General features: G+C 43.7%; 1 protein-coding gene across 6 annotated transcripts in view; it reads left to right on the top strand.

Annotated features, from left to right (window-relative positions):
• The window catches only part of LOC119391834 (FK506-binding protein 15), a 108,787-nt gene that overhangs the window by 50,991 nt on the left and 33,915 nt on the right, over positions 1-23,881 (top strand). For all 6 annotated transcript variants that reach the window (XM_037659486.2, XM_037659506.2, XM_037659492.2 and 3 more), the window contains exons 16-19: positions 821-915; positions 6,831-6,933; positions 12,595-12,724; positions 21,245-21,390. In XM_037659486.2, the coding sequence (XP_037515414.1) occupies positions 821-915; positions 6,831-6,933; positions 12,595-12,724; positions 21,245-21,390 (474 nt within the window). The remainder of the gene's footprint in view (positions 1-820; positions 916-6,830; positions 6,934-12,594; positions 12,725-21,244; positions 21,391-23,881) is intronic.

Genomic DNA, 23,881 nt, shown 5'->3' with positions numbered 1-23,881 from the left:
CAAGGTGGTCTAATTGTGTGCACTGAAGCCTTTACATATTTTGTACAGTATTTGTCAAGCACTGTAAAGTAGCATACAGCTTTGTGTGGTATTTTGTAGCCAGAAATAAAAGCATTTTAGCAGGCAGTGTTTGAAAAGTAAGAGATTAGACTGCTAGGCATGCTCCTGTGGAAGGTCTGTCTGAAAGTGACTGTGAGCACTTGCGTAAGTGAAAACTCCGCACCAAGAAGAGCATTCTTCAGAGTAAGCAGCACATACGATGTCGAAACAATAACGGATAAAAGAACCCCACCATGGCAAGAAAACACCATTAACATTAGGCAAACTGAACAATTGAAAAAATGAAAGGGAGAAACTTGGGCATGTTGGTGGGACATAGTAAATGTAAGAACAGCGCAACAGACAAGGACTAGCGAAGAACACACACATACACAGTGCTGTGGGTATTTGCTATTCGCTACTCCTTGTTTGTCGCACTGTTCTTACATTTATTAAATCGAAAATATGTATCCATGCTTGACACATCATTAAAACATCAGTAGAGCAGCATGTACATTGTGAACAGCTTCTGATGGAAGTATTTAACAAGTCAAAGAGCTGCCGAATCAAATTGATCAATTTTTCTCAGGTGCAGTAAGGAAAGAGAATGGGAAGCTAAAGAAAAACACTAAGTCAATGTAGAGTGATAAAACATTCTTTAAAAGGTCTCTTTTAATTAATTTTGTTGTAAAAGATCCATTTTTGTATGTGATGAAACCTCAGTGCCACTATGTAACTGATGTCACAAGTCTACATCTTTCCTTTGTCTCTGATTGTGCAGGACAATGAGAAGCTTAAAAACGATAATAGCGAGAAAGACCACAAGATCCAAGGACTTAATGAGAAGATTTGTGACCTGCTGCAGAAAAACCAGAGGTGCGTAGTAAAGGTCATGCATATGCTTAGCAAGCAGCACATGGACTAACCATGCGGTGCCATGTCAGGTGCACAGTATAAAAAGGAATTTTTTCTTGTGCGAGCAAATGTTTTGAAGCAGCAGCAGTGATCTATGCTGAGTTACACATATTTCCATGTCTACAGCGCAGTAGGGACAATAATGATACAGACATACAGTAGAATCTCGATTAGACACATTCCTCGGGGGTATGCGAAATATTCATATCATCTTGAATTCATATTATTCAGAATAAGCCAACTTGCATGTGAACAGTGAACCCACTTTAGGCCAATAAATTCTAAGCACACAACCAGACGGGGAAACCTTACGTGACGCCGGCGCAGCAGGCATAAAATATGACACCATCAATGACTTTGCAGGTACTAACACAATTCGTTGAAAGACAGAGCAATCGACGGCTTAGCCACACATTTATCTCTTAAACTATCTAACTTTTCCGCCTCAGTTATCTCCCGCACGAGTTTAGTTTTGCTTCTTGTTGCAATTGTGCATTTATTGAACATTGGTAAGCACTTCTTTTCCACACAGTGGTCTACATTTTTTCAAGTGCCACTTTAGGCCCAACTTCCATACAAAAAGTCCATAGTGGCCGATTGTATGCACTTTTCTGCTCTCAATGTTTCTGATAGGTCACGTCTGAAATACATAACACTGTTTAGGGATCTTGTTGCTCACATTACTGGTGCTTTTAATAGATGAGATCGCGAAAATTGTTAAATGAATGATTTCAGGAAAACGTTTTACTTCGGCATCTGCGACGCCTAATCTACACTCGATCAAAACAGTTTCACTGAAGATTCACTCACATACCCAAAAGAAATCATATTATCTGAGGGACTGTAAAAAAAGAGCTCAAGAGGGGTCATGAACCACTCCTAGGCCTTGGGTGAAAAACACATCCTGCGGAAAACTCACTGTTAGGGACAGCTCAGCAAAACCTTGCGGTCATGTGTGCAAAGAAAGTTTAGAAGCAGTGCGCGAGATTGCCATTTTTTCAAGTGCCTCCTTTTCATACAGAGGCTTTTGCTTGCTCTTTGGAGCTGCTGGCACCTTCTGTTTGACGTCGAATGGCAGATAGCATGCTATTGGCCAATTGCCGACATAAATCAAGAGGGGCATTTACGCCACATGCTGGCGCTGCGCTCCGTAGTCTGCTAACATTACACAGTAGTTCCACAGTTGCGTTCAGGAATCACTATGAGAGAGAGCGATTGTGTTTCCTCAGGTGCACTCAAGATAGGACGCATGCTGACATAAGTTCTTTCCCCCGTGCCATCGCTCCCTTTGTATCTTTGAACGGGCTCATCGGGGCAAGAGAAGAGAAAAAGCACTTTAGGGGGACGTGGGTCTTTAGACCAAAAAAAAATTATCGAAAAATTGATTTTAGGAAAATGGCATTTTTGGAATCCACATCTATTACTCTCCCTATTTGCCAAGTTTCCTGCCTCTTAGGTTAATATTTTAGCTGTAACATCAATTTAAAAACATATAGGGCACCTGATCTTTTGCCTGTGTTGATGCTAAAACAACATATTCAATGATGCCAATCTTGCATTCCACTGCCTTGAGGGTCTACTAATTGTAGCCAACTAATGTTTTGCGAGTGTGCATGTGCACACATATGTGGCTTTCCTCAACGAAATGTCACATTTGTTTGTTTTCTTGATTTTCTCAAAATACAAATTTTGCACACCCAGCAAGACATTTACTGCGATATGAGTGGCTATCACAGATAAAAGAACAATTCTTTTTGCAGCATGAGGCTAAGGGTTTGGAGCACACAACATAGCAAGCAGATTTTAATTATTTTGGTTTTAAGTTTTTGAAATTTGCCTTTTGTGTGACCACTGCATGGCCATGTTCAAAACAATGGATTTTAATGTACTGTAATGCAAGAAACAATGTAATAATAAAAGTGCTTCCTTTGTGGTGAGCATTGTGCTTTCTGCTATTAATGCATATGTCGTTTGCATATTTTTGTGAGGTGGTTATGTGTATTGTAGTAAGAACAAAATATATTGTTTTCTTAATTATATAATAATGAAATAATGAACCTACAGAAAAATTAACTCCATCTCTAGAATAGGGAGAAGAAACTAAACAAGCATGCCAACTTTTATCAAACTTGGTTCAAAAACAACTAAGGAGAGCTTTAAGACTCATGTCTCCCTTCGAGTGTGCTACTGATCATTTTAACTCCGCTTGTTCTTGACGTGTTCAAGAAATTTTTGCAGCAAGCGATTCATGAGTCAATAAGCTCCGATACTGAGGCTATTCAATGATTACTTTGAAAATTGGTTCAGGATCCCTTTAATGAAAAAAGAAACCAAGAAAACAACAAGCCTGTGTGGAACATGCAGCGCAGTCACAGTTTAAGCTGAAGGAGCAACCTTCCAAGAGCCTACTTTAAACTATTTTAGGCCATGCCTTTGTATCGATTGGGCAGTTTTAAGCCTCTAACTGGTTATGCGATTCATATGCCATAACACATGGAGTTATACCACACAAATACAAGGCAATGTTGTTGATGCTGCGGCTGGTGATGTTGAACCGTGGCTGAGCCCTTTTAACAGCAAAGCTGTTTAGCAAATTGTTTGTTGTATCTCGTATCATGAAACTATCATCATCATGAACTAGTCTGTGCCACAGAAATTGGGTAAATCCCACTACTCGCCACTGGTCCACTAAGAAAGAAGACACCAGTTAGCCCAACACTAGGGAACGGGTATGTGCCTCAGAAATTTGTGCGGCCTATCGGAAAACAATCATCATCATAAGCGGGCGTGTGCCACAGAATTTGGGTGAATCCCGCTACTCACCGCTGGTCCACTAAAAAGGAAGAAGGCAACAGTTAGCCCAACACTAGGGAACGGGAAAGGCAACGGCGGCTGCGAGAAGACCCCGAAGTGATGGAAGACCTACGCCAACGACGGCCTGCCCGTAGATCTGTGAGAGGTGCGAATGCTTGGTTTCAGCGCGAGTTTGTCTCTGGAGTTTGGACATCTGTGTCATGTCTGTGAATGTCTGTGGTTTAAATCGAACCTCTCTGCGCTGAGAATCAATGTAAAAACAACCTAGCATCACCTAGCTGAAGTCTAGCAACGATCTGTTGTCGCAGATTTGGGTGGTTGCAGGTGATGGATTCAGACAGGACTCTGTTAACGACACAACACGTTTATTAAACACACGCATGGCACTCTAGAATATAAAAATGTACAAAACAAATACCAATAACTGCAAATTCCCACTAAACTTACACACAAACCACACTACAATCTAAACAGTCCTAAATAAAGTCGGACAGCTCTAACGCTCTAGCCTCAGTGCTACTCATGCCTCGGGCCAACCTTACTTGGTACAGCTAATGGATTCTCGCCAATGTCCAGGATCGGTTGCGTTACGTCCCCATCTGTGATATTGGCGCTCTTGACGAACGTCACCGTCCTTGCCGCGGCCGAATCGTCGTCCGTCGTTGTTACTGACGTGGTGGAGGCCTCCCAGATTACACCTAGCGGCAGTCGCTGATACACGGTGCTAAGAGCAGACATGGCCTACCGGGAACTGTCTTCGGCGGCTTGCACCAGGAACGTCAGTGATTGCTGTGTGCAGTTGCTGCATCGCCGAGCAGCCTCACTTGTACCGGGTCGAGGTCTCCGGCCACCATCCGTGATGCCCACGTCACAGGCTGCCGAATCGAACTCCTGCCGCTCCCATTGCCAGTGCATTTGCTGGCGAGACAACCTTCTCCTGCTCAGCCCACGTAGACAATGCCAGCGTGTCGTTGCTTGCATCCCGATCAGAGCTCGGGTCACGCAACTCTGATTTCTCCACATTATGGTGCATGCGCTCATGCCATTTCGAACATTGTCTGCACCTCATCGTCGTCGTCTTCTTCCGGAGGGCGCTTACTCATGACACCTAGAAGCAACAGAGAAACAACCTAGAAGCAACTAGACTAGTCTTTAGAATCGTCCAGTTTCACTGCGTCAAGCCTTGCGTGGCTTAGTACAAGCTTCATTTTTTTATTTTAAGGCACCCATTCATTACCAGTTCACATGGCGTGACATCTGATGCAGTGCTGTGCGTCTGACATGCAACGTCAGTAACTACATAGCTGAAACACAAGACTCCTCGAGCAATATATTGCTGCTGTTGATGCTGCTATTGCTGATGATCATAATGAATATGGCATAGGTGTTCGTAATGGGTTGGCAGCTTTAATGCGCCCAGACGTTACACAAGTGACACAGCGTGACACCTGGTGCAGAGCTAAGCATCTGAAATGTGTGCACCGATGTATGTGCACATCAGTCCTCTCAAGATAGAAGACTATTATTGATGTGGCTGCTGTTGTGATGGTGATAAATTGTGGCACAGCCATTTTTGGTTGGGCAGCTTTAAAGCTTGCACCCATCGCGCACTTCGCATGGTCTGACATCTGAAGTTTTACTAGGCAACTGTAAGGAAATGTGTGCATTTATGTGCACATTGTTGATGCTGCGGCTGATGATGATGATGACGAATTATGGCTGGGCCATTTGTAATGGATAGACATCTTTAAACCACGCACTTATTGTTCAATTCACATGGTGTGATGCTTGAATACTAGCCACCTGCCATGCAGTGTATGTATGGCGGCTCATGTGACTCCTCACCTTACATGGCGCCTCTATAGGCTCTTTTTCTGAAGCTGTTTCAACCACGGGCGTGACTCTGTGGTAGAATACTTCACTCTCATGGAGAATGCCTGGGTTTGATTCCTGCTCGAACCCGGGGTTTTTCTCTCGTGATGTGTGATGGCTGTGACGGACACCAGCAGCAGTGATGGACAACATTGCCACCAAAATCGGCTGTTGTAGTGAGCTCACAAGTTATGTTGTAAAATACCAGAGTTCACGGGGCCATCTCTCATCCTCCTCACCATGAGCGCCACTATTGTGACATTATTAGAAAGCTTGAAGTTCCACATTTCCATTTCCGCCCTGCTTCCTACGGTGGCCGCATAGAATAGCTCTGAGGCGCTTGTGGCAACTCAACAACACCCCCACTACAGGCGGAGTGCTTGTCTGCTGGGTCTTTTCACAAAAACTTCGTCAATCCTCCATTCCTTGTTAATCGTACTGTGTTTGTAAGCTGTGAATTGATGCTCGTTTTAGAAGATAAACATTTGAAATCTGACATGTGCACAGAAAGCAAAATGCAAGCCACTTCTGCTTCACACTTCGAAAATGAGCAGATGGTTATCGAAAGGATAAGACGAGCTGGTGATTAGATCGCGCTGGACTGAACAAGCCTTTAACATGGGGTGTAATCCCTTGCTTTAAAATGAGGCAGTGAGGCACAAATTTACATTTTGCTTACATGTCATCTTTGTTTCTTCATTCACTTTTTTTATATACTAATGGCATTTGTTGAAATTGGTGCTCAGTTTTTTTTTTTAATTTTGATAGCTTGCCCTTACACTGGAAAACGTGGTGTCAAAGATACACAAACAAATTTGATTTGTGCATCCATTCCATTTGTGCCTTTTATTTTCTTTGAATGTTCTTACCCACTGCAGTGGCTTAGTTGCTGTGGCGTTGCACTACTAATCACGAGGTTGTGGGTTTGATTTCTAGCTGCCGCTGTATTTCGACGGGGCGAAATGCAGAAGTGCTTGTGTACCATCTATTGGGTGCCTGTTAAGAACATCAGATGGCTAAAATTAAACCAGAGTTTCCCACTACAGCTTGCTGCATAATCCTGTCACAGTTTTGGCACATAAAACACTGGAATGTAATGTAATGAACTAATTTTCTTTAATGTTCGAACGTATCTTGCCAGATGAAGGGTTGAACTTCCGGTTGTGCTAATATTTGCACTGTTTCTACAGGCTCATGGAGGAGAGTAACAGCATGTTTGAGCAGAGGAGTGATGCTTTGCACAGCTCTGCAGCCAATTCCCAGGCACGCCTCTTGGCTTTAGAAACGGAAAAGGTAAAATCTTGTACAGTCTGTTCATGGCTGCACGTTGGAAAGCATCAGTGTTTAGTTAAGGTGTGCTTTCTTAGGTTTAAGTTTACTAAATCAGTCACATAATAGAATGTCCTTGAGGCCTGATTTCTAGCATGTTAATTTTCAGCATTTCGCAAAATTTTGCCTCCTGTGCCAGAAAGGGAAGTAGTTGGCACAGTGTTGGTCAGTCAGCATAAGATATCTGGCCCTTTGCTGGGTGTGTTTGTGGCTTCCAGAATTGTACTCTGAAGGGAGATGCTAGTCGGACCCTTTATTTTTTAAAGATATGTGTATATCCTGGAGCAATGAAACTCTGGCCACTTACGTGCTTTGTTTTGTTATGCTGATTTTGAATATATAATCAGTTTTATAGTGTGTTGCATAGCTTTTGCTCTGCACTTCGACAATGCCTAAATTTTACCCCCCACCTCTTCGGTCACTAAGCTTCCATAATTACAAATTATTAATTGCTCATGCTCCTCCACATCAGCTGTAAGATGTGAAAAACCTACTAGGCAGAACATATAAACGCTTTTCATAGAGGTAAGATATTATAACCTGATAAACCTTAAAATGTCCAGGGGTTAGTACATTGTCACGTGAAGTTCACTTCAAATATATAACAATATTGAAGTTTAAAGCTGATCACGGCACTCCTCGCATCTTGAGAAAAATACTTTTAAAAATTTCTTCCAATGGCGCATCCAAAGTACTAAAAACAAGATAGGCAAACTAGAAAATTTGCTAAAAATTTCATTTCAAGAAGTACATTTGTGCGGTAAGGACAAGCTTTTTTTTTTCTTCTTATTTCTTGCTTCATGGCAGCCATGGCTATGTTGAGAATATGACTTCACTGAACTCTTCACGCAAAGTGCAGGGCCAAACAGCTGCGCTGTGTTGACCTGGGGCATTACACAGTGCAAACTTTCTTCCATTTGGAAACCACCTTGCGTTGAACTGGATTTTCAGTTTGATTTTAGCTTTGATCTTTGTTGTTGTGTAGAGAAATTCAACTTGACAAAACAAGTTAAAACAAGAAATTGTAATTTTTGAAAAAAGTCATGTTTTTCAAATAGCATCTTTCCGTAACAAACATGTTTGACGATACAGTGGTGCCTCAGTTCATAAAGCTTGCAGTATTTATTCCGCTTGCTTCAAATACAAGCGCGTAACGTAGACAAGTACTTAATAACACACGGACAAGCACTTCCTTGTCTACATCGTTGTCTAAGTCCTTGTCTACGTTGCGCGCTCGTATTTCAAGCAAGCAGAATGAATCACCAACTAGCCCAGTCAGCCATTTTGCAGTATTTAGTTATGTAAAGTCTACACTTTTATTTTTATGTAACTTTTCTCCAAGTTTGAGCCTTATATCGGGCAGGCTTATGGCTACTCACCAAATCAAACTGCTGTGCAGAATACCACATCCTTGACCCAGTAAAGGACAAGCTAAGTAAATCTTGTTGTGCCTCCACTCCCCCTTTTTTTCTTCTCCTTATACAATTTTTTAGCTGACACCAACATGTTAGCTCTCAATGCCAGAGGAGTGCAGGCATGGCACAGAGTTGTTTAATGCGAGTTTGGAATATTAGTGTTGCATAATCCTGGCAGAAATTTGGGCATTTGAAAAGTACTCATTGGCAGTGTACAGTAAGTACTGATGTCATAAGCAAGAAGCTACCACAGTTTTTTACACAGTCCGGAAAGCCATCAGTGACTTCATATGAACGTACCACTAGCAACAAAAAACAGTACTATCCAACATTTAGTTATCTGCGATGACATTCGTTTATGGTTTGTTCAAACTTGAAATGCTATGAATAACTTTAGAGTCCAGGCAATTCATATCACCAAAATTTCATTGGGAAATCATCTTGCTGCAATAACTGCAATGGCAAGCACCCATGGCATGATACATATCCCTTCCCCCATTTCTTTCTTTTGGTCTCCATACAACAGGTGGCCTGAACTTTAAAGGGGCCCTGCAACACTCTTCCAAGTAATCGTCGAATGACTTCATTAGAAGAGCTTATTGCCTCACGAATGGACCGCCGTGAAAATTTTTAGAATCCGTCAAGTGTGAGCGGAGTTACAGGGATTTGTCGCGTGCTGTAATGGCTTTCTCTCTTCTCTCGTACTGGTGAGCGCTGAAAGCTATGCAGGGCGAGGGATGACAAGGGGGCAAGAAGATGCGTTCCTTCATCAGCGCGCGTCGTGACCTTGAGCGCTTTCTTTTTTCTTTCTTCAAACACGCAGCTTACTTTCAGTGTGATCGCGGGCATGTGGCGGCATCCCACAGTGGCCACGGTAACCATGCAGCTCACGATGCTCAAATCAGCCAATGGCCATGGACTTTGGGTTTATGGCACGGTCATTTGGGCTTATGGCATCATTTGTCGAGAGAAGAGCGAGCGATTTCTAGCTAACTTTGAAAATTAATTGTAAATTTCAGGCCACGTGCTGCGCTACAATGTTTGGCTTGCGTGTTCTCAGGAGCCTCAACTACCCATCGGCAGTGTTTTCTGACCATGCTGAAAGAGTGTTACAGGGCCCCTTTAAGAACACATTGCATAATTAAGCATAATGTGTTTGGTAACTGAACAAGCTATTTGTTTCAAAATGTTAGTTAGCCAAGCTTGGTGGTACAAAGACATACTCATGCAAATGGCACAATAACGGGACTGAGGTTAACGGAACACACCTTTATGTGTTCTCTTGACCTCAGTCCTGTTAGTGTGCTGTTTGTATTAGCATCTGTTTTAATCTACAGTGCTTTAGCATGAAGTCAGTGGCATCTGTCTGTCGTTTAACCCGATTAATCTTACTAAGTTCTCTTTGGCTTGAACAGATGGTGCAGCGAAATATTTAAAAACCCACTCAAAATATGCATTTTGTTCGATAAAAGACTTGATTCTGGTAACCGTAATTAGAAAATGGTGTCCCCCTTCGTGTGTGAGTGGCGTGCATGTGCCGCCAACAGCTCTGCTCAGAAAAGAAGAAAAAACACTTGTTTGCCAAAGTTTTGTGGAATGCAGAAGAATTTCAGTTCTCCTGCGAGTGTGGAAGCAACGACACAGAGTAGCATATTTTCTCTTAAATCATTGGATTCGGACGATGACCGCATGTCAGTGTATCGGCAGTTGACACGATAATGTAAACAAGCTCTCACCGGTTCAAAAAAAAAAAGTTTTTTTCTCTCTTTCTTTTCACGGGTTTGCTTGTCCCTGCGCTTTATTTTTTTTAATTTCAAAGAGGTGTTTTCTGCACCAAACATCGGAAAGCTTAAGACACTTCCATGGTGCATTGCAATGAAGCCAATCCTTTGCATATTTTCAAAAAAGTTATCTTGCACATATGTTACAAATAAAGCACCTTGAAATAGTTTTTTGAGTTGCTTCAAGGCACGTAGAATCAAACAGGCAAATTTTAATAATTGGTATTTTCGTATCGTTTTTCGCCAAAAAAAACTCTGTAGGGAAAGGGTTAAACCCCAGGTGGCCAAAATTTATCTGGAGTGCTTTACTGCGGTGTCCTTTATAACTCACTGCACAGATTTCAAATGTTAAAGTGTACACTTAAAATTCAGCGGTGTAGTGACATCTTTGTTTATGAGAAAATGTCATCGCAGATATCAGCAGCCACAGCCTTGTCCTTTGTACAGAACATTTCTAATGTCTGAGACACATACTGATGTACGATATGGAACTGGGACATACCATTCTAATCTTAAATGTTGCTTAACACTTTTGTGACCGCACCTATTCCCATCGATAGTATCTTATCGGTGACTTCAAGTTCAAATACTGACGCCCTTTGAGCGCTTCTGGGCAGCTAATGCCATTTAAAGAGTAAAAGAGGCAGTATTTTATCAGTTTCGCTTTTGAGTTTCATTTTTCCGCCGCAAGTGGATTTCTAAAGCTCCTTCGCAGTCGGCGAGGTGAGCGCTCGTGGTTTCGGTTATGCCGTAGACATCGCTCGCGAGTGCTCCACGAAAGCGGCGAATTTCGATGGATTCCGATGAATCTAAGCATTACTCTCTGGATGATGGTGCAGCCCAGACGGGGAACACGACTTCAATTCGTCAGACTTCAGTATGGACTGCGATAGTGCATCAAACCGACCCAGAACATCAGCAGGTATCCGCCAGGAAGTTTCACTCTCTCCTCAGGCCGTTTTATCGCTGCCGCGCATTCACTTCATATCCGGTGCGTACTAAAGGTCCCAGCTCTTACCTGCAAGTTGTCAACTTCAGTCTGGCGGTAGCATTTGGTGCCGGCTGCTTCTGGCGGTAGCATTTGGCGCCGGCTGCTGAAAGAGCAGAGTTCTCTCCACGAAGACTGCGCGGAGTGGACCTTGACCTAGCGCTCCAGAGTGCTGCGCGGCGGCTTATTCGTTTTGTTTTTCACTGCAGAAATCAGAGAGATATGCAACCAAACAAATAAGTATGCATGGATTCATACTTTTGAATAGCCAATGCACAGTGAGAGGGACGGATCCTGGAGGGAGTTCACTGAGCAATAGATGTGCGTGTTCGTCGGACTTCTGGTGTACACGGGAATCATCCAAGTCCCGCGGTTTCATTGCTATTGGAGTCAACGACACACATTTCCAGGCCTTCTTCCACCGTCAGTGATGCCACAGAAAAGGTTCATGGCATTGCTTGCTTTCTTGAGTGTCTCTTATCCGGAGAAGACGACAGTCGCATCCCACGGGAAGTTTCACCGCGTGTCTTCTCTACTGCAACACATGAACAATTCATCGGCGCTATTTTTTCAACCACGTTGGAACCTTTCCATGGATGAGAAAATGGCGAAATCTATAGGTCAGTCTTCGGCAGTACATGAGGGACGAAGTGGTCAAATGGCGACACAAATTATGGGTTTTGGCAGATTCGGAAACGGGGTACACTGTTCATTTCAAGGTATACACGGGAAGGCGCCTCAGGGTCCCCAGCATCAACCACAAAAAATTGAAAAATACGAGAACTGAAAACTGTGCTACGAAGAAAGGAACTTTGAGCAGGAAAAAAATTGTTTGCTGTGAAATGTGCAACCATCCTTTGTTTCACCCCGTTGAGAAACTGCTTTGCGCGGGGGCATGATAGGCAATAGTGCTTATATTTATGTATGTGTGTAAATAACTTTTGTACTTGCAGAGCTTATATTTGCAGTATTATTCTATAAGGGCCTTGTGTCCGAAACATATATTTCGTTTTTTTTTATGTTTACCTTGTGCAGAGTAGCATTGATGTTTCTATGAATTTTTTTCTTTTTGTTACATTTTTTCTTTGTTTTGATATTTTTTAATAATATTCTAAATAAATCTGTTGTTTGAAATTAGTACTGTTGGAAAGACCAATTCTTCCTCTATCATTTGATACCCTACACTTTAGCATCAATCAATTTTTGTGGCAGGAAAAAAATATTTCTTGGACTACCCAAGAACAGCCGATTTTTCTGCTGTCGCGAAAGTGTTAAGATCACAGCTTGGCAACCAGAGTACCTTTGTGATTTTTGCTATCTACATTGAGGCTGTCTTGCGAGATTTGATCTATCTGCTTTCTAATTACACTTGAGCAGAAAAAATTGGAAGGTTTCAACTGTGTAGCGACAGTTCACATTGTCTTGACCCCATTTTGTGCAGATGGAGGCTACCGAGCGCCTTGCCCAGGCCCTCTCTGCGTTGGCTTCACTAAGGGCTGAGCTGAGCGAAAGACAGCAAAAAGAGTGCCAGGCTCAAAAAGAGCTTGAGGAGCTACGAAGTACATCTGAAGGTGACTTAGTTATGTTGTCCAATGATCTAGGGATTCTAAAACTGGGAGCTAATGTTTCATTTCTGCTTCCAAATACGTGAGGCATTCTGGCCAACAATACAGAGCTAGGTGTCATATTCATACGCAAGTACTATACCCTCAGAAGTTGAGCAGTATACAGGCTTGGACTTACCGTATATTGCCGATTATAAGTCGACCCCCCAACTTGCAACCCCTTCTAGGGGGAAAAAAGTTGACTCCGAACACAGCTTCATGCTGCGGCCATACCTCACCAATAAGCTTTTCAGAAGAGAGAGTGATGCAAAGAAACATTTATTTGCCCGTGAAACATTGCTTACGGCTCATCGTCGCTTGAGAGAAGGACGCAGTCACTTTCATTGCCATTGTGTGAGCCACTGCTGCTGCTCGCTGTCGAAACGGGTGCCAGTGGTCGTGAACCCAATCTCGAATCGCCTCCTCAACGGCAGGGTATCGTCCAGACTTCGGTCCGCGAAAGGAACGGCATGTAGCAGCGCACGCGAAGATCTTGGTCCTTTGTTTTCTCCATTCCCTCACGCACCTTTCCGACATATCAAACTTGCGCCCTGCATCAGCGTTGCTTTCCGACTCTGCGAAGAGGATCACTTGCCTCTTGAAAGCAGCGCTGTACTGTTGCCGACATGGTATCTTGGCGTCCGTTTGGCAGCGTCGAAAATCGTGCACACCACTGCTCGCAAGCGAAGCGAAATGCGGAAATGGCGAACAGGCGTAAGTGCAAAAAAACGCGAAGACGCTTGTGTGCGCATGTGACTGGTCATGTGGTTTAGTTCCCCGCGAAGTGTTGCCAGCCCACACAGACGCAGATGGTTTGTCAACAAATCATTTCTATTGTATGAAAACAAAACAGCAGGGCGCATCGCAAGGTAAATTCCTCTTTATTCATAGAGCATCGTTCGCCCTCTATCAAAAGTTTGAAATGCTGCTTTCGAGACCGTGTTTCCCAAGCAGTTCACATTAATGCCCCGCGGCGGTGATTTTTAAACACGCTCCGTAGTTTAACCTCGCGTGGTTTCGCTATAGTTTCGCAATCGTCGTGGCAGATCGCAAAAATGCCCGGCTCCGGAAGTGGCGCGTGTGCGTTGGGAGATAGCTGTTGCCGCGACTCCGCTGCCTCTGCGGCTGACGTTATCGATGCGTCGAATAGCAGGAAATCCGAGGACGACGACTTTTCGTCGGACCGCACAGATAAGTTTACTTTACGATTCCGCGTATAGGTCGACTCCGATTATAGGTCGACCCCCGAACTTTGGAAGGTCATTTTATGAAAAAAATGTCAATTTATAATCGGCAATATATGGTACCTAGTTGGTTGAACACATACAGACTAAACCCTGAAACTTTGGCACTTGGAACTTGAGCTTGGACATAAAAATTCTCTGGTGTCTAATATGAAGTGAAGAATATCGTGGAGAAATGAATGAATTGTCATTTCAACTGGGATGTAGAAATGTTATGGTAAAGTGAAGGAAATGTAGTCGATAAATAACGGGGTGCCAGTAGAAGCCATGCCCATAATGTCCAAGCTGTGCATGTGTACCCACATCCTCGTTCTTGAGTATTTATAGTTTTAGCTCATCACAACCAGTGCGGGGCAGTATTGAAGACACATGTATCTTAGATGCTATCTTACGCACTCTTTGGGTATCTTGTGTCTGTCATGATAGGCCTGGCAAGACGCGTATCGAAAGTATAATGCACTGGCAGACCAGCTTGCCACATCTGTTGGCACAAAATCTATTAATGCAGGGACAGCATGACTGTCTCTTTGCAGTATATGAAAACTTATACACACGGGAGGTTCTGAATCTACTGGCAGCACTCGTGGGATATTCAGACGTAATACGCTGCATGTAATGAAAAGGACCGACAACTGGCCAAAACGTGTGATTAGATCCTGGTGGTGATGAAAGAACTGGATATTATAGTGACAGACTAAAGAATTTTTTTTTGCGGTCTGAGTAAGGATTTATATTTTAAATCGCATTTAAAAGTCACAAAAAACCATTATGTCTGACAGCCTAATGGAAGAGCCTTGAAGCTGGATTATGGAGTCGTTCACTTTGCTGTGCATAGTCTGATGCTTTCGTGCGCACCATAATTAATGCTCAGAATTATAATATGTATATTATTATCTATCCCCGCTCTATTCTGTGCTGCTTACGAGGTAAAAGGAGTTGCACACTGAGAAGTGGCGCTGCCTTTGCGGCAACTAGTGGAACATAACGAGCTGCAGCGCACGCGCGTTGAGTGCATGCATGCGCAGCAAACTGCCATGCACAAATGGGAACTGCTCTCCCACTCACCCCACACTGTTTACAGCATGTGTATACAACTTCATAGTCGGCGCAGATAGAAAAATTCTAGTTATAAATGTTTCACGGCGTTTTGCCATTCCGTCATTAGACACTCTGACTGTTAAGCTATCCATTGCGCTAAAGAAAAGGGGCACCATGAAAATTGGTCGTCAGTCCCTTTAACCCTTTCAGACACCACCTATGAAGAACTGTCTGTAAATGTGTCAAATTGATACAATGTTATTCCAAGGCACTCAATAGTCTAATTGCAACAAAAATAATGTCATATGTTAATTTATGTGTGTTATAGTAACTAATCCTGCCCCCCCACGGTGGTCTAGTGGTTATGGCGCTCGGCTGCTGGCCCGAAGGTCATGGGATTGAATCCTGGCCGTGGCGGCTGCATTTTCGATAGAGGCGAAAATGTTTGAGGCCCGTGTACTTAGATTTAGGTGAACACTAAAGAACCCCAGGCGGTCGAAATTTCCGGAGCCCTCCACTACGGTGTCTTTCATAATCATATCGTGGTTTTGGGACGTTAAATTTACCCCGGATATTATTGTAGTAACTAATCCTAATTAAGTTGTAATTAAATATCTATTTATCCTTAAGTCATCGATGCTCTGTTTTGGCATAAATAGAATGGAATCTCAGGTTACAAATATACTGCAAGTTCATTTTTGGTTATGTCCATTTTGAGCGAAGAAAAATTATACTTTTCACATGGCTCACAGGAAGCGGCACGTCGAATGACTCGTAGAACGTGGTCGTGCCTTCAGCAAAGTGATCATATGCAACAGTACACTGCAAAATGAAGTTAAATGAAGACAAATTTATTATGCAGGATGTTCGATTCATCCAAAGCTAGATATATCTCGCTCTTTCTTAGCCCCCATGCAAAAACAAGTGGCATACACAATTGTGTACATAACATGTCAAAGGGTCAAGAAACACATAGTGAGCTGGTCATGGACTAGCAGATCAGGACAAAGTGATGTCCTATTCTGTAGACTCAGAATAGGACAAAATAGTACACACTCATGGCACGTGGAATTATCGGCTGACTGGGTGTTAACCTCTGACCTATGGTAGATGTGGGACTGCAACATACTGCTGGGTCGAGAGGTAGAGCCGGAAAAAAAAGAAAACACTTCTTCAAAGCTTACCAAGAACACACTATTCCCTAATCTGGCGATGTTTTCAGGCAGTTACCCATTATTTGAGCACAAATCAGTCTTAACGTTTTTAGAAGACATTAGAACGTTGAAAGACATCTTAACTTCAATGCACTCACCTCCAAGTCCTTGCTCTCAAGGGTATTTGTGAGGCAGTAGTGCCTAGCATTGCTTACAGCTTTGAGTGTTTCTTCTGTGGTACATTTTTTTATATTCATTGTGCATCTTTCACATCTTTGTCGTGATTTTAATAATTATATCTATTTTACACACTCTTATTGCAGAGGATTTTAGGACCCTGTATGTCTGCCCTACACTTGCTTATTGTCATGTATCACACCATATATACCATATATATATATACAATATATACCATGTCTTGGCACTCCTTGGCCGCAATGGTGGTGCGTCATGAAGCACCATTCGTCACCATCATCATATCATATCTGGGCCACTATGGCTTTATAAAGGCTCTTGAAACATTGATCAGTATTCGGCTTCTTTGAACTACTTTGTAGTTCATTTTTACTGGTCAAAAATTAATTAGGGCAAAATAGGCATTGTTGAAATATTTGAGTTCACAGCATCATCTGCCCGCTTACCGTATACAGTCAACTGCCGATTTTTCGGACTCCCTAGGGACCGCGAAATCGTCCGAAAAATCGGGCAGTCCGAAAAAGCAAATTCATGCTTTTTTATTCTGCTCAAGTGGTCAAATCGCCACAGCCACGTCCGAAATAGCTTTAATGCCTCCCAGTACAATTATCAGGCATTTTGGTGCGCGCCCAGGCTCTCGCAAATACATTCGGTACCTGCCGCGAACCCCACTTAACTACGTACGTGCCAACTGCCACTTTTTATCTCATGATGAGCGCCGCTGATAACAGCAAAACGCGCAATAGATTATGGCTATCTCGCATGAAGCATTTGTAAACGATGACGCAGAACACAAAGACTGTGGCGGAAGAGCAGACGACTCGTTGGGCTTTCCCAGATGCGTGTGCGCATATGCACACATGCATCGCCGAATCGCCGCCGATACACAGCATTTGCTGCCGTGTCAAGCCGATCGTTTCTAGTTGTGTGCAGTACATCGCCAACTAAGCTGACGCCGTCGCTTTACTGTTGCTGTATCGTACACACGCATTTATCATGAAAGGGTTCGTGATGCGCACTTAGTTATTGACCGCACACGGGCGCGGCAATGGCGAGCTGGTTTCGTCCGCGAAGGCAACGCGTCTATGCGGCGCACTTAGCGGTCTCGCACAAAGAGGCAGCAGGAATGGCGGCACGGCGCATTTGGGTTCTCGCCTATTAAATGCGTGCAGTACGCATGCAACTGCGCTAGGCCACGTGCACTACCGAGCAGTTAACTGAAGATGCTTATCGTAAGGGTTGCAGCGATTAAGTCGTACTGGCGCGTTTGCCAGCTGCCACCATTACGCCTCCGTGCATTTCCGCTGCTTATCCGTAACATCGCCGCACGGCGCCGCGATAGCGGCCCCTTTAAATTTCTGGTCTGCTTCACCCCATAACGCTTCGGCGTTGCGGCAAAGCTGACTTTCGGACTCTGCTACTGTCTTAAACAGATCGACTCGCGAAAGCTCTGGTTCGAACCTACGAGATGGTAGACGCGGCAGAGGTGGGGGCTTCAAGTAATGTCTTTCGGACCTGCAATTTGGGCAGAAAGTCCAAAAAATCAGACGCGGAATAGCTTCAGCGTCCAAAATTTTGGATGTTCTAATACATTGAAGTCTATGGGGCTGGTGACGGTGCTGTGAAAGCGTCCGAATTTTCGAGCATGCCCGGAAAATCGGCCATCCGAAAAATCTGCAGTTGACTGTATTGCCGATTATAAGTCGACCCCCCAACTTGCAACCCCTTCTAGGGAAAAAAAAAAGTTTGACTCCGAACACAGCCTCATGCTGTGGCCATAGCCCGCCAATAGGTTTTTCAGAAGAGGGAGTGATGCAAAGAAACATTTATTTGCCCGTGAAACATTGCTTACCACTCGTCGTCACTTGAGAGAAGGACGCAGTCACGGTCACTGCCATCGTGTGAGCCACTGCTGCTGCTCGCCGTCGGAAGGGGTGCCGGTGGTACTGAGATGCCGCACGTGGAAAACGCCACGCGGACCATGTTGGTTGGCAGTCCATACCAGGCCTCGTTGACCCATTGCGCCACTTCACTCAAAGAAGCGCGCTTCAGCTTCCCTGTCAGTGTCTTCGGGTTTTCTTGCTGGAGCCATTCATTGTAGAACGCACACATGCTGTCTTTGAATGGCTTATTGAGCGCCACGTCGAGTGGCTGGAGAATCTCGAACCGAATCTCGAACCGCCTCCTCAATGGCAGGGTATCGTCCAGACTTCGGTCCGCGAAAGGAACGGCGTGTAGCAGCGCATGCGACGATCTTGGTCCTTTGTTTTCTCCATTCCCTCACGCACTTTTCTGACACATCAAACTTGCGCCCTGCTTCAACATTGTTTTCCGGCTCTGCGTAGAGGATCGCTTGCCACTTGAAAGCAGCGCTGTACTGTTGCCGGCGTAGCGGTGGCATCTTGGCGTCCGTTTGGCAGCGTCACAAATCGCGCACACCACTGCTCGCAAGCGAAGCGAAATGCAGAAATTGCGAACAGGCGTGAGTGCAAATAGACACGAAGACGCTTGTGGGCGCATGTGACTGGTCATGTGGTTTAGTTCCCCGCGAAGTGTTGTTGCCAGCCCACACGGCGCTGCCAGCTTTTCTTAGGAACGCCGATGGTTTTTCAACGAATCGTTTCTATTGTATGAAAACAAAACTGCAGGGCGCATCGCAAGATAAATTCCTCTTTTTTTCATAGAGAATCGTTCGCCCTCTATCAAAGGTTTGAAATGCTGCTTTCGAGACCGTGTTTCCGAAGCAGTTCGCATTACTGCCGTGCGGTGATTTTTAAATGCACTCCGTAGTTTCGCCACTTTCGCCTCTCCTGGTTTCGCTATAGTTTCGTGGTCGTCGTGGTAGATCGCAAAAATGTCCGGCTCCGGAAGCGGCGCGCGCGCATTGGGAGATAGCAGTTGCCGCCACTCCACTGCCTCTGCGGCTGACGTTATCGATGCGTCGAATAGCAGGGAATCCGAGGATGACGACCTTTCGTCGGACCCTACAGATAAGTCGACTTTACGATTCCGCGTATAGGTCGACTCCGATTATAGGTCGACCCCCGAACTTTGGAAGGTCATTTTATGAAAAAAAACGTCGACTTATAATCGGTAATATACGGTAGCATTTTTGCATCTCTTCTGCTTCATTGGACCTCTTCTTTTGTTAAGACACCTTTTGTTATTGTAGAAGCCTAATTTACAAATACCGCTGGACTACTTTTTTCTGTTCAGTGTATTTTTAATTTATGGAAACTCAGGTGGTAAAATTAATTTTAAAAGCTCCACTATAGCCTTTGTCACAACTCAAAGGTAACATGGACATGGTACAACTCAGGGTATTTTATTGGTTCAGTTTATTTTGTACTTGATATCTACCAGCCAACCTAAGTTAGCGGAGACTTGATATAATATATCATTTGTAACAATGTATCTAGAAGTTATGCATTGTTTCACATAGTTGTGTTACATTTTGTATAGTGCTTGCATCATCTTTTACTTTCAAATATGTGGCCAGTGATTTCTTTTATAACTATTTATTTTTCTTCCTTTTTTTTCATCTTTTTGTTTTTGTTATGGGTTATTGCTGTTGCCTGTTCATGATGTTATTTCTGCTTTAGAGTTACTTTTTGTCATTTTCTCTTTTAAAAAAAAAAGTGAAAAAAAAACATTGTTTTTGTCGTGCTAAGTGAGGTATTGGGCTAGTTGGTTTTTCATGATTATAAAAACTGCGCTACAGTTACTACGAAATACGAAGTTATGTGGGAGACACGAAACGAAGTGGACACTACAAGCGCAAACTATCAACTGAATTTTATTGAACAAAACTTGAAGGTAAGAAGACATCCAGGAAAGAGAAAGAACGGTTTAGGGAGAGGGGGGGGGGGGGGCGGCAATCTTGCGGAACTGTCTTCATGTGCTCCACTTGGGGTGATTGCGATTAGGTGATGGGGTGAATACGATTGCGAGAAGTGTCGAAGGCTCAAAGTTCTTTTCCGAGTGCGCTGATTCAGTTGCTATCTCTGGCTTCTGATGAATTCGATTTGGGAAGCCTTCCACATTTCGGACCAGGAAAGCGCATGCGTCAGTACAAGCTCCATTCTACTAACCGCCTCTGAAATCGAATTCATCAGAAGCCAGAGATAGCAACTGAATCAGCGCACTCGGAAAAGAACTTTGAGCCTTCGACTCTTCTCGCAATCGTATTCACCCCATCACCTCATCGCAATCACCCCACGTGGAGCACATGAAGACAGTTCAGCAAGATTGCCGCCCCCCCCCCCTCCTCTCCGTAAACAACTGTTCTTTCCCTTTCCTGGATGTCTTCTTACCTTCAAGTTTTGTTCAATAAAACTCAGTTGATAGTTTGCGCTTGTAGTGTCCACTTCGTTTCGTGTCTCCCCCCTAACTTCGTATTTCGCAGTAACTGTAGCGCAGTTTTTATAATCATTGTTTTTGTCACTGTTCCTGAGCAGATGTGTCCCGTGTACTTAGATTTAAGTGCACGTTAAAGAACCACAGGTGGTCGAAATTTCCGGAGCCCTCCTCTGCAGCATCTCTCATAATCATATCATGGTTTTGGTACGTTAAACCCCAACAATTTTTGAGCAAATGTGTGGATGGAGGGGCCTTAGCCAGGCAGAGCTAATCTGGCTTTTAGACCTTTCAACCCAAACAATTTTTGTCTGAATAAACTGAAATGGAATGAAAATGAAATTGTAATGTGCCCCTGCATCTTGAAAGTTACTAAACACACGTTTGACTTGTAAGCTACAAATAATTGGCAGCTTGCACACAGTCACTTAGAGAGGACTTAAGCATTCTGTGTATGTTATTTTTCACTGCACCAAAATAAGGTTGTTTTCCAACTGCAGGTAAAGCAGACACATTGAAGTCATTGGAGGACAGCCTGAAGGAAAAGGAAGAACTGAGGAAACATCTGGAGGAAACACAGCGACAAGAAAAAGAACTGCGCAATGCAACATATATTTACGAGAAGAAAGTGGCAGCGGCGAACGAAGTATGTCTCGAAGTGTCATGAGCTTGAGTTTTATCAAACAGGTTCGTTTGACAGAGGCGCAAGCAGATGTACAACCTTGTAGAACCCTTTGTAGGCAGGCGATATTGCCTACTTTTCGGTCAAGAACCACCTTGCAGGTTTGAAGTGCGCGAACAAAATACAATATGTGATGTGAAAACACCTGAATAATTCATTTCTACAGCGTTGCACTTTAGCTTCAATTAACCATAGTTTGCCAGCGTGCCATGGGATTCATTCAAGGTGGAGACCAGAATTTTTTTAGTCAGCTGTTCTTTCTGGCACTCGGGGTACAGTCACTACAGTCTGCACACTGTTACTCATGAGATTTCTTAAGATGAAATGCAGTCTGCCAACCAGAGCCTACCGGCCCTCAAAATTTGTGGATGAATGGAATAGTAAACTTTTTGGTTTTGCCATTCGGTGGCTTAACATGCCACTAACGTGCTTCTGACAGTACCGGCGCTTCTTTTGTCCTCTAACGTAAGTCAGCTGAATGTGCACGACTAGTTTGCGGGATATTGTAGGGAAAACGCGAGCTTGAAAGACTGGATCCCAGACCAGCAAACACAGGATGAAGACGAGATGGGCCAGTGCTTCAACAATAAGATGTGTCAGCATTTTAGGGGCATGAAGGCAGATCCAACCTTGCATTGCATTGCAAATGTTGTGGATGTCATGCACATGATGAAAAATGCACAGGTTGTTGGGCACGAAAGAGCAAAGAGCACGAGATGCTGGAAACAGTGCTCTTCGAGGGCAGTGGGCCCTATATGTGGATCATTGGGGTGCCAGTAGCACTTCTAGAGAACGAAGTGTGCTATATTAATAAATGTGGATGAGGAGACTGTTTATTCACCAGTTTTTTTAAGCACAACTAGGGTGCTTTTAACCCATTTTCACTTCTGTATATTTAGGCTCTCATGCTAGGGAGCCATTTTGCACCATGTGTCTAAGTCCTATGTTAGTTCAAAAGGGTTGCACTTGCAAACTGATTGTTGGTTTGTTCCCTGTGCACACCAGACCCTCGGTTGGAATGTGGCTGTTGATCAACAGGCATGCGCATATCACTTCACTGCCGGGAGGAAATTTCTTTCTAGTAAACTTTCTGAGTTGTTAGTAAGAATGCTCATCCTGCGTTTGCTTGTCTCTGGTCCCATCTTTCACACTTGAGTTTTCCCTGCTATGCCTTACCAATTGGCCTAATGCGGTACACTCATAAAATTGTGTGAAAAAGCGGCAGAAAACATTATATCACAAAATTGCTTTAAGTTAAGGTTTCTCTGAGCAGTAAAAGTAACTTCACTGTTTTTACATTATTTCTGCATCTCATAGTAAGCGTACCAAAGCACATCAACAGAAGAGGGCAGAGTAGAGTGACTGCTTGTCATGAGAGCCAAGACTAAGCTCAAAGCGCAGAAAAAATTCCAGCTTTCACAAGACTGTGACGGCATACCAAGGAGCATGTTGAAACCATGACAGGGAACATGGCAACGAAGCAGACGAATTGTCTTGCCTTTCCCGATGCTTGAAAGCACATTAGTACAGCAAAAGCCGGTGTTGCTTCATTGAAGCGTGATACATGCACCTTGTGGCACCAATCGCCTCAAGCTGTTTGTGTGCAGTGCACCCGCTACTATGCTCACACCATGCTGGGATGTTTGCTGTACCGTACATATATGCTTGCCAGCTGTGGGAGTTTAAGTGCAGTGAGGTCTTCTCATGTCCACATTGCTCCTGAGCGTGCACGAGTGCAGTGCACAGTTTGTACGGTCAACATAGTGGCAGCAGTGCTGCTTTTGTTTCTATAAGCAATGTTCACTTGAAGCAGTCCCATATAATGAGGCGGCAGTGAATGGCAGTGCAGCATGTTCTGGGTTGTAACTATTAAACTGTGCAGTAGGCATTACAATGGCACCACACTACACACATTGCAGAGCAGGTAGTTCTTAAATGCCGATTGCAATAGGAGGCTTAACAATTAGTTGCACTCATGCATTTGTTGGTGGTTGCCATCACATCTTCATTCACTTCCAATACTTATTCTTATACAGTTGAACTTCGGTACAGTGAACCTCGATACAACGAAGTTGGCAATGTAACAAACTTTTCTCGTTCCTGCTCTTTACTTTCATTGAATTGCATGTATATTTTCTCTTGATTTATTGAAGTAGTTTTGTGACGCAGTATTGATACCACAAAGTTTTCATGATGGTAAGTGCAAAAGTTAGAAGATGAAAAAAGATCCAACGTGCTCTGTTGTTAACTCATAGAGCTGGTGAGTTCGAGGGCAGAGGTGCCAGAAGTTCAATGTCTTGATGTGTATTGTTTGTTATGAGCGCTTGTCATAACTTCCACCCATCTCATCTTGACCAGTCCTGCACACTAATGCTGTGCGAATAGTGAATTTCGGAACCGAATCGAATACGAATCGAATAGTGATGACACCGAATCTAATACGAATACTAATCGA

This window comes from Rhipicephalus sanguineus, chromosome 1, assembly GCF_013339695.2.
Source record: "Rhipicephalus sanguineus isolate Rsan-2018 chromosome 1, BIME_Rsan_1.4, whole genome shotgun sequence".
Classification (NCBI taxonomy): Eukaryota; Metazoa; Arthropoda; class Arachnida; order Ixodida; family Ixodidae; genus Rhipicephalus; species Rhipicephalus sanguineus.
The sequence above is the reverse complement of the archived record's forward strand: the minus strand, read 5'-3'. Positions and strand labels throughout refer to the sequence as shown.